This window comes from Anastrepha ludens, chromosome 4, assembly GCF_028408465.1.
Source record: "Anastrepha ludens isolate Willacy chromosome 4, idAnaLude1.1, whole genome shotgun sequence".
Classification (NCBI taxonomy): domain Eukaryota; kingdom Metazoa; phylum Arthropoda; class Insecta; order Diptera; family Tephritidae; genus Anastrepha; species Anastrepha ludens.
This window is the reverse complement of record NC_071500.1, coordinates 32,981,021-32,999,877: the sequence shown is the minus strand read 5'-3', so window position 1 is coordinate 32,999,877 and position 18,857 is coordinate 32,981,021. Positions and strand designations below refer to the sequence as shown.

At 36.1% G+C, this 18,857-nt stretch overlaps 1 protein-coding gene across 2 annotated transcripts in view; it reads left to right on the top strand.

Moving 5' to 3' along the window:
• LOC128861532 (putative mediator of RNA polymerase II transcription subunit 26) overlaps positions 1 to 18,857 on the top strand; it is a 273,455-nt gene that overhangs the window by 214,945 nt on the left and 39,653 nt on the right. For both annotated transcript variants that reach the window (XM_054099730.1, XM_054099731.1), the window contains exon 6: positions 8,486 to 8,564. In XM_054099730.1, the coding sequence (XP_053955705.1) occupies positions 8,486 to 8,564 (79 nt within the window). The remainder of the gene's footprint in view (positions 1 to 8,485; positions 8,565 to 18,857) is intronic.

Here is an 18,857-nt window from a genome sequence, read left to right as displayed (position 1 = left end):
GTCTGAATGAATGGCTTTATTGGTAATGAGCCAGGGTGCACTCGTTATCAATCTAAGGGTTTTCGACTGATATCTTTGTAAGATTTCTATATTTGAACTAGAGGCTGTTCCCCAAAGTTGTACGCCATATGTCCATACTGGCTTCAATAAGGCTTTGTATAATAATAATTTGGTTTCAAGGTAAAGTGGTGACTTAGGTCCAAGTAACCAATAAAGTTTTCTTGTTTTAATTTTTAATTGGTTAGCTTTAGCTTGTATATGACACTTCCATGTTAATCGCTTGTCTAGGTGTAAGCCGAAATATTTTACACTGTTACATTTAAGAATAATGTTTCCATTGATCTGCAAGTCGGGACAGTCATTTCGCCGTAGTGTAAATAAAACATGTACAGATTTGTTAGTATTAACTTTAATCTTCCAGCAGTCTAACCAGACTTGCAAGTAATTCAATGCAATTTGTACTAGTGAGGTAGATTCGGTTGGAGAATAACTTGATGCAAGAAGAGCGGTATCATCAGCATATGTTGCTATAAGTATATTTTCAGTTACTGGCATATCTGATGTGAAAATAGTATAAAGAACTGGACCGAGTACGCTTCCTTGAGGTACCCCAGCTTTGATGTATGCAATGCTAGATGTTTCATCTTTCACTTTCACGTAAAATGATCTTTCAGTAAGATACGATTTTAGAATTAAATATAATATATCTGTGAGGGAAAAATTTTTTTCAATTTGTATAAAAGACCATGATGCCAAACTTTGTCAAATGCTTGTTGGATATCCAAAAAGGCTGCTGAACAATACTCTTTTCTCTCGAAAGAATCAACAATGAAGTTAACCACTCGGTAGCATTGTTCGGGAGCTCCATGGTGTGGACGAAACCAAATTGATATTCAGGTATTATATTATGTTGTTTTAAAGTTGGCGATATTCTCCGTAAAAATATTCTCTCAAATATTTTAGAGAAAAGTGTCAGTAAACTTATTGGTCTGTAAGACGTTACTTCATTTTCAGGCTTATTTGGCTTCAGGGAATCATAACAATTTCCGCGTATTTCCATTGTGTAAGAAAATGGTTTAATCTTAATATAGCGTTGTAAATATATGTCAGCAGCATAATGCCTTTTTTTGGTAAACACTTTGCCACTTTAGAAACAATTTTATCATAGCCTGGTGATTTATTTTTACTTAAGTTTTCTATTTCGGTACGAATTTCTGCAGGTGTAATATCCTTAATTGGCAACGATAGTTGGCACGGGACATCGAGAAATTGAAGAACGTCAGAGTTACTGCTGTTAAAGGCTGTGAAAGTTTTTTCTAGATGCTTTGCAAAAGCATCAGCTTTGCTCTTATCTGTTCTACACCATCTATCATTGCAATCTTTAATAGGTACACTTCTCTTCTTTGGGTGCTTTAGGTACTTCGTTGCCCTCCATATTTTATAATCATCATTATTATTGTCATTAAGGTTTTGAATATAGCTTGAGGTCGATTTATTTCTAAAGTCTTTCAATTTGTCTTTGAGTTCACTAGTGGCTTTATTTAGAACTGTTTTATCTCTTGGATTTCTACTAGTTTGCCATTTCTTTCGTAATCGTCTCTTTTGTTGAATTAAGGCTCTGATTTCTGAAGAAACATGCACAGAGGTATGTCGACTATCGTTGTTATTTTTTTTAGATGTAGAGGCAAGAGCTGCATCATGCATCAAAGCAGATAAACTTTCAACAGCATTTCAACAGCATTTCAACAACATCTTCCAAATTCCACTTTTTTATACCTTTGAGTTCAACTAATTGGGGGGAAAAAAAATTCTGTGGTGAGCGTCTTGATGCTGTTCCACAATTCGAGGGACCTACAGGTTCATTCTAACGGCAGATCGTTTTTCATAAGAAGCTATTTCATGGAAGAAATACACTCGGAGCCTTACCATGGTCTGCCAGAAATATCAAAAAATCGTATCAAAATCGTTTGAATGATCAAAGAGTGAAGTTGGGTGAGTTAGCTAGCATCGTAAAGATATCAAAAGAACGTGTTGGCTATATGCTGCATGAACAATTTGCTCTGAGAAAGTTCTGTTCGAAATGGGTGCCGCGTTTGCTCACTGTTAATCAAAAACTAGAATGTGTTGATGATTCTGGGCAGTGCTAAAACCGCATGAATTAAATTTCGAATTCCTCCCACATCCAGCGTATTCGCAGGCTTAAAAAAATGCTCACCTGCGAGAAATTTCGCTCGAGTGCAGGAGATGTCCTTTGAAACTGAGGTCTATTTTGAGGCAAAGGGGTGTTGAAATGTTAGAGCGCTGAATGATTGCGGTGTGCTTTGATGTAAATTACGTTGATGAGTAAAGCTAATTTTGAGCACAAAAGTCGTGTTTTCTTTGTTAAATTGAGGACTTTTCAGCCCAAGTGTGACGCAATTTTGCTCATATCAATTTGAAACATCCTATTCAAAACACCATAACTTTTTTGTGTGAAATTAGTTTTTATTGATTTCAAAGACAAAATTGTTCAAAAATGATTACAATTTTAACCTACTAGTATATTCACTTTAGCTTGATATGACCACCTTTCGCATTGACTATAGCCTTCAAACGGTCAAAAAATGAGTTGCATGCTGCGCGAATGTGATCTTGAGGTATTTTCGCCCATTCGCGTATAATTGCTTTTTTCAGTGCATCCATACTGGCATATTTTTTAGCCCTCACCTTGCTCTCCAAAATGGACCAGATGGAATAGTCCATCGGATTTGCGTTTGGCGAGTTCGAAAGCCATTGTGTGGACGAAATGAAGTGTGGAACATGATTTTTTAACCATTCTTGGTTCACACAAGCTTTATGAGACGATGCCGAATCCTGTTGGAACGTCCATGGTCTACGACCGAAATGTTTGCGTGCCCATGGCTCTAAAGCAGCTTCTAAAACATTTTCCCGATAATAAGTCGTATTCACTTTGACACCAGGCTCTATAAAACGATTGGAGAGCGTCCATCAGTGGTCACTGCGGCCCAAACCATTACTTGCGATGGGAAATTGCTTCGAGTGGCCATGCGTAGGCTCAAATTCTCATACGAGCGTTCGGTCAAGTAAACACGATCGTTTTGATCGTATGAAGAGCTGTGGGACCGACTCAAAGCCGAGCTGAGGTCTGAAAATTTTATCTTTCATCAAAATTACGCATTGGGATGCACCCTCGTCATTTCTTATGAAGATATAACACAAAGACCTGGTTTGGCGGTAAATGATTTGGGTCGAATGAAAAGTTCATCTATGTTCTATCAATTAAATGACATACTGCGCCTTATTTCAATATTCAGATACTTATTTATCCAGCCTCGGATCTGCCTTAACAAATGAAAAAATGCGGCAGCTTCAAAATCTTAAGTACATTTTTTTAACCGATTGTGAAGAAGAAAAATATTATCAACTGTTGCATTACGAATCGCCAATTTTTTTCTTGAGCTGCGCTTGGCGTCTAATTTACTCACTCGTGGCATCGAAACACTTTAAACAACTTTAGTTGACACGCTCCATTTACGCGCTCACTCAACTAATAAAGACAATAAACCAGAGAAAAGGAGAGAAGGAGAAAAGGAGGAGGAGCAGAGCGTAATTGAACAACTTCAATTTCTTAAAATTTCACCATTTTCCCAAACGCCACTTCAGTCTTCTACCACAAACAGAGATTATACAAAGCACGGAAGAAAAATATCACCACCCCAACAACAACAATGGAACAAGTCATCACACCAACATATACACCATCCGGCACATTTAAACCGCTTTGCTGCTTAGCTCTTAAAGTCGTACGGAAATCCTTCTTATTTCTTATCCTTAATCTTAATTATAGCTAGCAGACAGACACGCGCAAATTTTTCCCCCCTCTAAGCTGTGATTGTGTGGGCGGAGGGAGTAACATTTCTCAGCGCCAGACTGCTCAACAGCCATACTGATAATTTGTGCTTGCAGTCGCCAGTATCAGAAGCAGAACAAGAGGAAGAAGAGGAAAAGCACAAAGAAGGTGGATCAGCTACTTGCGAAGTGAGATTGATAATGGATGAGGGTGTTCAGGGTTCAGAGGAAAGACAAAGCAAAAAAGCTGAAAAAAAATTTTCAAAATTTACGCCGTTCACTATGTAAGATTTGATGTGTGCGCCCGTCCCTTTTCAACTAGTGGCAGCGCGTGTAAATACAGTCCTAAAAAATGGTGCTGGTGGTGTGATGGCAACGGTCTGCATCCGCTATGAATTATGATGAGTGGCATGTCGTGGCATGGAGTAACTTCGAGCGAATGTAATTTTCCCAGATTCTGCGGTTGTCACACCCTTTTCACTAGTTATGGATGAGTGTAAATATGTTTTTGAATATTTTTGAAAGTCAACCATAGCAGTTAGAAAACGAGCAGTGGCGAATGGTGAATGGTTTGAAAAATCTGCTGCGACGTTTATTAAGACAAATTATTGTGTTCTGCATGATGGGAGTTGCAGTTGTTTTTATTTTTTATTTTTTTGCTTCAGTATACATATCTTGAGCTAGATTTAAAAATTGTTTTCAGAAAATAATTATTTTTCTTCGTTCCGTCCATACTTCACCACATAAGCGTCGATCATATTTTTGACTTCATCTTCTGTTTGTGCTGTTGCTGGTTCAGCGGGGCAGAAATAGCGGCAAAACAGCATCCCGAGCGTGAGGCTGTATCAGGAAGTACTTCTCACATCTCTTTGCCTCTTCATGCAATTATTTTGTTTGGATTGAACGACAGTTATAGTTATGAGGTGATGATTTTGATATATTGAACATGAAATGCAAAGAGTCAGAGCTCAAGATTTTCAATCGGGGTTTTCTGCATATTAATTCATAGTTTATATCTAATATATCATAGTCACATCATAGTCATAATAAAAATTTGTTTCAAGATTATACTTCACGGGTTTGCATTTTCTTTACTGATGCTCTCAATCAGTTCTTAATACTAAATATATTTCCACATAATTTTTATTTGAACCTTTGCTGCATATTTTCCGTTTGTAAGTTCTGACTCTTTTATGTTTAGTGAGAAAACCATATATTTTTTTTCTGAAGAAAATAGGATAAGCTAATACTAAAAATATTTGTTTATATACTCAACATGATTGAATTTCACTGATGAGAGTGCATTACATTTTCAATACCAATAAATAGTAAATATTTTACTGATAATGGAAGTTAAATGATATTATCAATATTTTTACAGCATTTTTTTCAGTAATCAGTAAAAAACATCTTGACTGCAGTTTTTACCGGTAGTCAGTAAAAATATATTTACTACTGCAATTTGTTCCGGTAATCAGTAAAAAAAACTATTTTTACTCGAATTTCTTTCTTCCGTAATCAATAACAAAATATTTTTACTGCAATTTTTCCCAGTAATCAGTGCAAAAACTTTTTTTACTGGAATTTCTTTTTTCAGTAATCAATAAAAAAGTATTTTTCCTACAATTTTTTTCAGTTATCAGTAAACAAATATTTTTCCTACAATTTTTTTCAGTAATCAATAAAAAAATATTTTTACTGCAATTTTTCCAGTAATCAGTAAAAAAAATATTTTTACTAGAATTTCTTTTTTCAGTAATCAATAAAAAAAAATTTTTACTGCAATTTTTTCCAGTAGTCAGTAAAAAAAATATTTTTGCTACAATTTTTTCGGTAATCAGTAAAAAAAATATTTTTACTAGAATTTCTTTTTCCAGTAATCAATAAAAAATATTTTTACTGCAATTTTTTCCAGTAGTCAGTAAAAAATTTATTTTTGCTAAAATTTTTTCGGGATTCAGTAAAAAAATATTTTTACTAGAATTTCTTTTTTCAGTAATCAATAAAAAAATATTTTTACTGCAATTTTTCCGGTAATCAGTAAAAAAAATATTTTTACTGGAATTTCTTTTTTCCGTAATCAATAAAAAAATATTTTTACTGCAATTTTTCCGGTAATCAGTAAAAAAAATATTTTTACTAGAATTTCTTTTTGCAGTAATCAATAAAAATATTTTTACTGAAATTTTTTCCAGTAGTCAGTAAACATTTTTTTTTGCTAAAATTTTTTCGGGATTCAGTAAAAAAATATTTTTACTAGAATTTCTTTTTTCAGTAATCAATAAAAAAATATTTTTACTGCAATTTTTCCGGTAATCAGTAAAAAAAATATTTTTACTAGAATTTCTTTTTGCAGTAATCAATAAAAATATTTTTACTGCAATTTTTTCCAGTAGTCAGTAAAAAATTTATTTTTGCTAAAATTTTTTCGGGATTCAGTAAAAAAATATTTTTACTAGAATTTCTTTTTGCAGTAATCAATAAAAATATTTTTACTGCAATTTTTCCAGTAGTCAGTAAAAAATTTATTTTTGCTAAAATTTTTTCGGGATTCAGTAAAAAAATATTTTTACTAGAATTTCTTTTTTCAGTAATCAATAAAAAAATATTTTTACTGCAATTTTTCCGGTAATCAGTAAAAAAAATATTTTTACTGGAATTTCTTTTTTCCGTAATCAATAAAAAAATATTTTTACTGCAATTTTTCCGGTAATCAGTAAAAGAAATATTTTTACTAGAATTTCTTTTTTCAGTAATCAATAAAAAAATATTTTTACTGCAATTTTTTCCAGTAGTCAGTAAAAAAAATATTTTTGCTACAACTTTTTTCAGTAATCAATAAAAACATCTTGGCTGGAATTTTTTCCGGTAGTCAATAATAAAATATTTACTACTGCAATTTTTTCCGGTAATCAGTAAAAAAAAATATTTTTACTGGAATTTCTTTCTTCAGTAATCAATAAAAGTTGATTGGTAATGCAAACCAAATTTCTTTATCAGTGAAAAATAATATTTTTTGCATATTTGCTGCTACTGCAAAGTGCCCACCTATGACTGAGGAGGGTGGCTCTCTAATCTAATGGCTTAAACAGCGGGTGGTAACAAGCAGATGCTACCTTCGATGTATTGCACCAATTGCATCAGTACAGTAACGGATATTGGGACTAGTGCTTAAACGAAATACTTAAAAGTATTACCGGGAGGGTCGGGAATTTGACGGTAGGAGGAGGAAGCCTACCTCGGGTGAAAGTCCCACACTGTTGGCTTTAGAGTTTCGATGCTTTCTCCTCGCACAAAAGCAAAATAGTATAAGTATGATTATTACAATAAATAAAATTATGAGGCACCGGTTCATTCATCGTTAGTACTAAAGCACAGCATAACGACTACTGTAGGCGGCTTAGAGATGAGTAAAACCCAAGTAAAGTCCATTCAGCCCTACTCTGACTTCGCAGATTGCGCTGCCGGTTTCTTGTGAGACCATTTTTTGTAAGTCATCGATAGTTAAAGTACAAACTCGCTTTAAGACCTCACGCATACAAAAAGCTTTTAGTGCAGCTTATATTTTTAATGAGCTCATAGAGCTGAGAAAACAAAGGCAATTGTGCATACTTAGAATGTGAGGTCAAGCTCTACTCCCAGCCGTAAACTGAGCTGTGTTTGTTTAACCAAGCATGGCTGATTTTCAGCGCGAAAGTACTGTAAGGTCTCGTTGTATGCCGTGGATACGTTATACAGAAAAGCGCATATAAAAAATTCGCATTAAAAAGACTTTACTTGCCTTGAAAAAGCAGGGATACGTTTCGTAATCTCCTAAAATTTCCTAAAATCGCATAAAGCCGTTGCTTAAAATTAACTTAAAACAGCATAAAAACGTTTTCAGAAATTAAAAGAAATAGGCTGCGTAATAAATTACTTCCGAAGTGCGAAAGAAATTCATATAAAAGCTGCAACTAAACTTGTATTCAAACTTAGTTTTACAGTTTTAATCGTTATCCCTAACTGATAATGGTTTGCACCGTTTTCGAAGTGGTTCCAAGTCACCTTCGTCATCACAAGAGACTGTATCTGCAATATATATTTGCGGTAAGTGCGATGGATTTTCACAAACTTCATTCTCTATCTTTTCTGACAATGTAATCAGTAATTAAACTTTACTATGATAGCCCAAAAAATTGTTGGATGAAATACAAACCGCTTAACTTAAAAACCGCATAAAAAATAGTCCGCATAAAACGAGACCGTACTGTAAGGTACGTTTTGTTAGTTAAAAAGAATGGATGCCGAAGAAATGTTTAGTGGAACCGGGCTTAATTTACCTTTGTGGAATAAAATAATTGAAAGTTAATCAAACAAGAAATGGTTAAGCAGAAATTTTGGGTACAATCTAAATTTTCTGCCTCTATGAGCATATATTAAAAAAGCTTTTTTCTTTGATCACTGATTTAAGCTCACCATCAGCGCACTGGAGTGCTTTAATGATTGAGCAAATCCTTGCCGAGCATCCCAATGAGTTTAAGTACTTTATGATGATAGAGAATGTTTATAATTTTTTCTAGATATTTTTATAAAAATGTAACACAATCGACGAACTATTCCTTAAGTGATTTTCATTTGTTTTATTTTTTTCTTGCAGATGTCAATATGGTTGCTGAGCCCAAGCCACACCAGATCGGAAGAAAGCGACAGAATGTCTCCAAAACAGGAAATGATTGGTAAGCTAAAAAAAATATTTTTTTTCATCTTTGGCCACTCGGCAAAAATTATTGGAGCTTGTTTGGGATGTTTGCCACATCCAGAATAAAGTCCTGACCTTGCACCATCTGATTACTTTTTGTTTCGATTTTTACAAAACTCCTTGAATGGTAAAAATTTCAATAATGACGATTATGTCAAATCGTGTTTTTTGCTAATAAAAACCAGATGTTTTATGAACGTGGGATTATGATGCTGCCTGAAAGATGGCAAAAGCTCATTAATCAAAAAATTGTCTTTTATAAAAAAAGTCCGCAATTACTTAATTGCCAACCAAATAGTTATGGTTTTCATATCTGAGGGATAATAATTTTTCATAAGAAAAAAACGCTTCATACGTGTATTTCGGCCAGCAAAGATCCCGCTTTTCTCCGTATTTTTTTTTTAATACAAATATATAACACAATACTGACAACAGCTTTATGATTTCTTTAAGAAAAATATTCCGGATCAAAAGCTGGTGTGAATATGCAAACAATAAAACTTTAGTAGATTTCTCATCGGGTGGTTTTTTAACTGTATGAGAACTATCGATATCGATAACTATGGCTTGGTAGCTGAGAATGGTAAACTGTGTTGACATTTCTTTAATCAGCTGAACAGCGCCGACATTTGATACCAACAAGAGGGTGCCATACAGCGCGTTTTAACATCGATTTACTGCATTGTTCAAGCCACAATTGGCGCCATACGGCCAGATTTACTGGAAAAGTAGTCAAAAATTAGACAGAGGGCATGATAAAGGCAACTCTTAACCGCGGCAGACCTATGTATGTTGGATAGCATATTCAAAAAATAAATGCCATGAAACTATCTACCAGCAAAAGCCGTTCCAACAATACATATCGCTTTGTATTATCATTTTATGTGTTCAAGCTCTTAAAAAACACCCGCTACAAAACAAAAACTATAACGTTGGCAAAAGATTTATCAAACCCCTTGGAAGGATTTGGGAGGGAAGGGCAGCCATTCTTTTATTTATAACTCTTTCCGACTAAAATTTTTTTGTTCTAGCTTGAAATTTTTTTCACTTGGAGCCGTATAATATTTATTTTACACAACATTTGAAGTCGCGACGCCTATCTGTTTGGGTTCTGTAAAAAGTGATTTACTGCAAATTTAGGAAATGCAAATTGGAATAAATGTCACTTTTTTGGCGTAAACTCGAAATTTTCGTTCCAAATATTTGCAAATTTTATTATATGCTCGTTTAGATATATGGAAAACTTGTACATAAAATCTGACTATCTGACGACCCTGCAAAACAAAGTGAATAATTGGCGCGTACACTTGTGTTACGAGCTCCTCACTCCCATTGTAATCTTCCAAGACTCTCCAGTCTTTAGTGAAGGTGCTTTTCGATGCTAGGGTTATGTCGGATGTGGTGCTTTCGCAACCTGGCTTTCGCTACGTAGTCGTTCCTGTGTTGAGCACCACTAAACCTAGTCTGGCTGCCATGTCCAGCACTCGTCTACCACTAGAGTTCGTTGTCGCTGAGCCCCATTCGGTTGCTTTTGAGCTGAAGTCTCCCGCTATTTTTAATCTTCCCTCTAAAGTAAGGGCTTTGCCTTCAATACTTCCCCGTTTCCGGGTGAATTTATCTATATTGTCGTTCGGTGTAAGGAAACAGCTTATCATTGTGAATTGGCTGTTTTGAACGTAGACGAATCCATCGTCTGATCATTTCCGATTATTACGAAATTTGTGCCCCTAGGCAGCCAGATGGCGGCAGTTCCCGACTCGTCTTCGATCCAAGCTTTCTCGGATTGAGCATATTGTTCGCTTATCAATACCGCTTGAACTCATTTTCCAAAAACCATCTGCTAATTAGCAGGTCTGCATTTTTACTCCTGTACTTGTTTGCTTTGAGCATAATCATATCTTGGCATGTTCTTTTGTCATCGGGCAGTTGCTCGAGCCTGGCATATGCTTTGTCTCGCTGTAATTGCCATCAGTATATAGGCAGCTTTGGCTCTCCTCCTATTGGTGGTGTGCGTCTTGATGCTGTTTCACAAATGAAGGGACCTATAGTTTCAAGTCGACTCCGAACGGCAGATATTTCTTATGAGAAGCATTTTCATGGCAGAAATACACGCGAAGGTTTGCCATTGCCTGCCGGGAGGCGACCACTATTAGCAAAAAGTTTTTTCATTTTGCTGTTTCACGCGTGGAAATTCGAACCTACGCACTTCCGAATGGTAGTCACATCCCAACTCATTCGGCTACGGCAGCCGAAACATACTGTGCTTTAAATAACTATAGTACAACGACGTATTCACAAGTTTTTGATTAAAAATGAAAAAAAAATTCCACAAATTTTCATCGAAATTTGAAACATTTTAATCAGTATTTATATTGTATAAAAAAATTCCAGTATGCAGTTTTATAAACCGTTGAATTCTGGAAAGTGCAGGTTTGAAGTGGTTAAAAAATTGCGTTGATGTTAGATCTTTTTTTCTGGCGGTTTTGGGTGTATTCTTCCCCAAAAAAAATGTCGAGCATTCCTTAATAAGCAGATACTATGTATTTGTAAATAGACATAAAAATAATTAAATGTATAATGACTAAAAATAAGTCTTTGTACTAAAGTTATTTAACGCACTAAACATAAACCCATGGCGGAAAAATTAAAAAAAAATAAATAAATGAATGCACCCAGCCAAATTACCATTTCCTTATTTTAGATTGCAATTGTTTTCCGCCTTGATATTTCCTCTTATTATCCCATAAAAGTAAACACGTCTGTACTTGTCATGTTTAACATTCCTTCGCATGAGTAATAACTACTCCCATAGTAGAGACATGAGCTGAAAGGTGCGTACCTTCTGCCAATTTAATAGCTTTCCTTCAGAAATGATTGATTGCGGTGCTCAAGTATTGGCATTGAAATTTATTAATGACGCACGAATTGTAAACATGTGTCCCTTTTCATGCCCGTCCCACGCCAAGCCAATTGAAAGTATGTTGGTAAAATAAATAATACAAAAACAAATATGTACATAAAACACCTATATATACATACATATAGGTATATAAAATTAGGAAAATAACGCCAAGGGGGGAGGACTGAGAATTTTGGCTCTAGTGAATTAATACACGAATTCATGCTTCAATGTCCATTTTAATTAAATTTTTCTTTCTAGCTGCCCCTCGATTTCATTGATTTATTTTGACAAATTTTTACAAATGAGTTTCAAAACCGCGTCATTTAACAATTTTCGATGGTCATTTTTCCATCGTTTACCCAGTTATTTGGCTTTTATTATTAAGTATTAAGTATTTGTATGCATCGATTCTTCCACTCTCATGCGGTGCCACTTTTCTACTAATGGAAATAAACATTTACATATCATTAAACCGTTTACATGTTTGCTTTTACTCTGCTATGTGGCGCTTCTATTTGTTCGTTTATGCAAAATTTACTACAAAAATTAAATTCCAACCAGAAAGCACAGAAAATGGAAAGGCATTTCACAATTTATATAATTTATCCAACTTTGTTTGTGTGCACACTCTCTGCGCCACTTGGCTTGGTGCGGTTACGTTCTGTAAATAACAACAAACAATTCATCACTTGAATGTCCTTTTCGTTTGCCTCAGCCGGGCAATTCTTTGTTTTATGCAGCTTGTGGGCGCTTGGCGGCTGGCTGTGACTGTCGGAAATTTGTCGCAGTTTGTTGGCAACTTTTTTGGTTCGAGCAATACAAGGGGTCATCATGTACAATACGTGCATAGGTGAATGTGCACATATGTTTGTGTGTATGTATATATATATGTATGTATTAGGATGATCCGAAAGAGTGAGATATGCACTTATTTTTGTATGGTTTTTACATAAAAGAGAGACAAACATTCATAATTTTTTTTTTTAATTTTTTAATTTATACACTTTCTTAAATTTTGGAGTCTTAAGGGGTTCCTATAAAAATAATTAGAATGTTTGTTTAGATAAAACATAGTCGGTCCTATCATAGAATCCGTGCTGCCAAACTCAAATGTTAAATTTTAATATTTCGACAACAGCTCACTTCAGTATAAAGAAGACAATTTGGCAAATAATCTTTAAGTTATTTGTCAAGCTAGCTGAATTTTCATATTAAAACGTATTCGTTGGCATATGCGGTTGTTTTAATGGAGGAAGAGAGAAGTAAACGGAGTCTCATAATTGAGCAAAAAATATTGATAGATGCCAGCAACCCTCTCGATATGGACGAATTATTGTAAGTGCTTGCCTTTTTGTTAAATAAAAAGTTTACTTAAATTAGGTTTGAAATAGGTTTACCAAAAATTACCGGTTAAATAAAGCTGCATTTACATACGTTTTGAATTTCATTGAAGACAGCGCAAGCTCAGCAAGGTCGTCGTCCATAACTCCAGTTCTCCGACTATCCTCTGTTTTACGGTTACTTGAGGAGGGAGGCTATCAGCACTGAGTTGGCAAAGATTTCAACGTGCTAATGGGGCTGTCGACATTTAGCCATGTACTAAAAGACGTATTGGTGTCACTACAAATACGATTGTGTCCTCAGTGGGTAAGTCTCGACATGAGTGCCAAGGGAAACGGTAAAGCAAGATGGAATTCTATCAAAAATATGGATTTCCTGGCATCATTTGTGTGTAGTCGGGACGCACATAGAAATTATTTCCCCCACTAAAGAAAAATTCCTCTACTACAACCGGAAGGGCTACTACAGGATCAATGGCATAATTGATTTCTCCTTTATTAGCTCCAACAAAGAGGCATACTTCTACCGTGTTGTTACAACTTTACACCTGTGGAAATCTCATAAAAGTACATATACTTCAAAAATTTATTTTTATTTATAGTTTAGTTAATATAGGACTTACATTTTTTATTTGTTTCCTTTTAAATCCTTTTTTTATTACTCCTTCTAATTTTTGTCCGTTAGTCTAACGTCGTCGTAGAAAAATTGTACGAAACTCTAAGATTTGACGTTACGAGTGTATTCGATGAATGCTACTCTGCGAATTTTGAATGTACGTTCGGAGCTATTCGAATTGTATGATTGCAATTTCTTAGTTTCTACGAAAACCAGTCTACGACGGATTCTATGATAGGGCTGAGTGTATATTTTTTTAGACATTTGTGAAGAGAAATTTAAACAGGAGATTAAAACATATCGATCTGTAAACACTTACACCAAATTTACGGTATTTTATCCATAGAAATCCCTTGGCGATTTTCAAAGCATTGGTGCCACTCATACTCTACATAAAAAAGTAATTTATTGTATAATAAATAAAAAATATGGTGTCTCAGTTTTTTAGCCATAGTGCAAATTTGGGGGCTAGCATCCAGGCAAAAAAAATTTTTTCGGGCCATCCTAGTATATACAACAACTTTTTTTCAACAAGTCCACTTTCACTGCTGAAGAGAACTACAGTATGGTTTTCGCCTTTGCGCTGTGATATGTGCGCTGAAGTGTTCCGTCAACACTACAAACACATCAAACTCGTGCATATATGTAAGTACATACATCCGTCTATGTGAACTCACACACACACACACACATGCCCATACATGTGTAGGCTTTATCGCTCATATGGCAGCGTGTTTGATGGCAAGTGCAAAAATAATACTGTTGGGCGTTGTGTTCCACTCACTTGTCGTCATTTTGTATGGCGTTGACATTTGGCGCTGATGACCAGGATAATGATGACTGGTAGTAGTGGTAGTAGTGGCGTGCACTTCATGTAGTTGCCGTAGTCGCCGTTGCTGTCGCGGAGTGTCGTTACCATTGTGTTTTTCGTGTTTCTGACAGATGAGCGTTAATGTGTGACACAACAGGTTTCATCAAAAACGCTATAAATGGCTTGTCAAAGTTGAGTATTTTAAGACTGTGGGCAAAAAGTAAGGTGAATTTGGTTGTAAAATGAAAACTCTTTATTAATTTTTTGTAAATCAATTTCATCCCCTTCAAAATAATCCGCTCTCGTTGAAATATACATTATGCCAACGAAACATGCCATATAGTCCATTTCCGGTATAGCCATCAGCATCTTCTTCGATTCAGCTCCTCAATCGACTCGAAACGCGTTCCCCGGAGTGGTCTCTTGAGTTTTGGGAATAGCCAGAAATCACACGGAGCCAAATCAGGCGAATACGGTGGTTGCGGAACGATATGTGTGGAATTTTTGGAGAATTGGTCACGAAGAACGAGTGCAGTGTTATACGGTGCATTATCGTGATGCAAAAACCAAGAGTTGTTGGCCCATAATTCTGGTATTTTTAGACGAATTGCTTCACGTAAACGACGCATAACGCTCAAATAATATTCCTTATTAACAGTTTGTCCAGGTGGAAGGAATTCATAGTGCACCACACCACGAAAATCGAAAAAACTGTCATCATGACCTTTATTTTTGAACGACTTTGACGTGCTCTTTTCGGTCTGGCCTCGCCTTTAGCACGATATTCGCTTGATTGGTCGGTTGTTTCAGGGTCGTAAACATAAACCCAAGTCTCATCTCCCGTAATGATGCATTTGAGCTTGTCCTGATAGGCTGAAAGCGTTGTTTCACACACATCAATGCGACGACTTTTTTCCAAGTTTTTGAAAGTTTTCGGTACCAAACGAGATTTGACTTTTCGTAGGCCCAAATGGTCTTTCAAAATGGTTTTCACAGATCCTTCTGATATTCCAATCATATCAGTAAGGTCTTTGACAGTCAACTGACGATTTTTGAGCACTAACTCCTTCACTTTATTGACGTGTTGGTCATCTGTTGACGTCGATGGTCGTCCGGAGCACTCCAAGTCATAAACACGTTCTCGACCCTCTTTGAAGTCTTTGTACCACTTATAAACATTTTTCTGCGACATGGTGGAATCACCAAATGCCTTCTGCAACATGCTAAACGTTTCCGCAGCCGAAATTTCATTCCGCAAACAATTTTTGATGGCACTTCTCTGCTCAATTAAATCAGACATTGTAAAAATCAAAAAATGCACTCTTGGTCGTTTGGTAAACACAAGCGTAAATATATTATATTACTGATAATGACATTCACATGAAAGTTGGCCCAGATGTTATTAACAGTGCTGCCAACTCATGAAAAAAATAACTAGAGCAACATTTTAATCCCGCGAAGTTTGACAAATAAATTCACCTTACTTTTTGCCCACAGTATATAGTAATAAAGTTGTTGTTCGTAATGGCAGCATTATAGAGGCACTGCATGAAAGTTTTGGACTAGAAAATGGCGACCAATGGTGGCGATTAACGTTTGCATTAACCGCTTCAAGCTACTGCTGAAACTCACCTGGTTTTCGATACTTAAACCCGCAATATCCGCAGGTGTAAAAAAAACTTGAGAGCCCAGATGGTGCTGAGATGATTCGACCTCATTCTCCAGGCCGCTTCTGCAGAAAGAACTAGAAGCAATCCCAAGTCTCATCGCATGGACACCTAACGGACAATGTTCGGTAAGGAAACCCACTAAATTCGAAAGCTTCGGCTTTGTTAGGCTTTTAAGATTCTAATTTATGCAGTTATACTGTACGATTTCATATTCTTTAGCATTAGTAGTCATATTGAGCTCATGCCCTCTTGATTTCTGAATGTATTCATATAATTGGCGCTTACACTATTTTTGGCTGTTTTGCTGTGCTTCTCCTCTTATTTGTGGCAGATGATTTTCTATGAGGAGGTTTCATGACAGAAATACACTCGCACGCTATTCGAAAAAAACGCTTCTTTATTTTGGTGTTTCATGTATGGAGATTCGAACCTGTGCACTTCCGAATGGTTTTGGCAGGAATGTTAACCCTGATATGTCAACCTAACAAAAAATAAATAGAGCTCAAATGAGTTAGCTTAGAGCGTAACGTGGTTAATAGTAGTTTTAGGGCATGTAAGTAGGGCACAAGGATAATTTCCTAACAGGTTAGGCCAATCTGTTATGATGGAACACGAAATTGTTCAATCAACTTAGACTGCTACGTCACCGGACATCCGCAGCCGAATTCTCCTCTCTCTTTTCACGCGCATTCACACCCTCGTCTAATCAGTCATTGTTCGGACGGCAACGAAGCAACATGAGCGAAAACTGTCGCATTTTTTCGTACACAAACCGTTGTCATGATCTCGATTGCGACAGCCAATCAGCTGATTTATTCAAGTTTGCTGAGAACCCGTTAACGGTCAGATCTTGGTCACACATTCTGAATTTTTTTACCAAGAGCAGGGCATCTGGGAAAACTAAAGGCATCGTGTTAATCCCAACCTCTTTACTCATCATTTTTATCAATTCTTATGTCCTAAAGCAGATCTTAGGCAAGCTTTACGTGTAAAAGATGCGCAGTTAGTTAGTTCTCAAAAATTTGGGAGTTGGGTGGAGTCAAAGGGTAAATTAAATGCGAATTGTCAATTTTTTGTGAACAAATCATTCTCTTAAATTATGATGTCAAAATTTGTAAGTACGCGGAATCTTCTGTAATGGCGTTTTATAAGTAAAAAGTATTAGACTGCAGGTACTTTTTCCAGTAGGGCAATTTTGACAGATTATGCGTGACTACTGTCAAACTAAATAAATAATATTTTTCAGTATTCGTTGATATTTCATTATGAAAAGACTTAATCTTCAACAAGGTCACAAATTGCACACTTGCATTACGAAAATCGAAGCTCTGTGAAAAGTGTTCATCTCACAGTCAGGTCAACTTAGGGTGTTCAGCGATGAGTCTCATTTTTGGCGTAATGCCTACGTCAATAAGGAAAATTGCGATATTTGGGTTAAAGAGCAACCCGAAGCCATTCAAGAACAGGCATTATATCAATTGAAAACAACCTTTGGGGCGACCTATGGGCTGAAGGAATCATCGGATCATATTTCTTGAAAGACGATGTCAATGTAACAGTGAATGGCGAACACTATCGCGCCATGATAAACGACTTTTGATGTTGAAAAGTGAAGCCCCCTTGTTTCGAACAAGAAGCCTGCTTGCCATGTACCCAGACAGCTCGTGAAACAGCGGATTTACTGCATCATCGTTTCGTTTATCTCTCGTCTTGGAACAGTAAATTGGCTTCTAAGATCATGTGATATCACACCTTTGGGCATTTATTTGAGGGGTATGTAAAGTCTAAATAATTTGTGTATATACCAGCTTCGAAGAAAGCCAACATTACTAAAGTAATTCCTTAGATACCGACAGAAGTCCTCCAGCGAGTCATTCAAAATCATTGTCGCGAATGACCGAATTACGACGCAGTTGCGGCCAACATTTGAAAGGGAGTATCTTTAAAAAATAAATCGAATGAATGGTTGAATGGTTCATAAATGGTTCAACACAAAAATAATCAAGTGTGCCCAATCAATTTGAATTTTCATTGTTTTATCTCAATTTAAAATCCGATACTGTGGCAACTCCCAATAATTGCTATTTTCTCTTTCTCACTGTGAACGTCAGCTGTTCGTTTTTACTTCCGGTCGTGTGAGTCGGCCACATATTCTGCCCTTTTCTGTCTTCACGTGTCAAGCTGACAACAACGAAATTCCGCAAGCGCTCCTGCTATAAATTAAAACTTTATTCATTTATTCGTGTACAATATATTTAAGTAAATAAAAACAGCGTTATCATTCACGCACCAAAATTGGTGACCCCGCATCAGAACATTTAATCAAAAATAAGTTAGTTGGTCGTGAATGACAAAAAAAGATGCCTAACAATGAGGAGCTTTCAAAAGAGATTGAAGCGCTTAAAATTCAACTAAGCGAGGCATTGGCTACCAGCGCGCAACAATCAGCAGAGCAGATCAACCCATCCACTGCAAGCCAAATTACATCGATCGCGGAAATCAAATTCAATCAGTTCTACGAAAACGATCCGGAACTGTGGTTTGTTATAGTAGAATCTCATTTTGAGGCACGGAAAATAACCTCAAATAAGTCAAAATACTTACATACCGTTGCAAATTTATCCAGCAAGGTCGCATTACAGGTAAGGGGATTGCTTCTGGAGCCATTCTGCGATGAAAAGTATGAAAAATTGAAGCAGCAACTTATTTCAATTTTCTCCGAGTCTGCGACTATTAAATTTGAAAAGTTAATTTCAAACGAGCCGCTAGGTGATATGAAGCCTTCTCAGGCACTACATAAAATAAAATCACTCGCTTCCAAAGATGTTGGAGACGACTTCATCAAGAACTTGTGGTTAAAAAAATTGCCGCAAACCACGAGATCAGTCCTGGCCGCATCAAAAGACAGATTAGACGATTTAGCCCAAATCG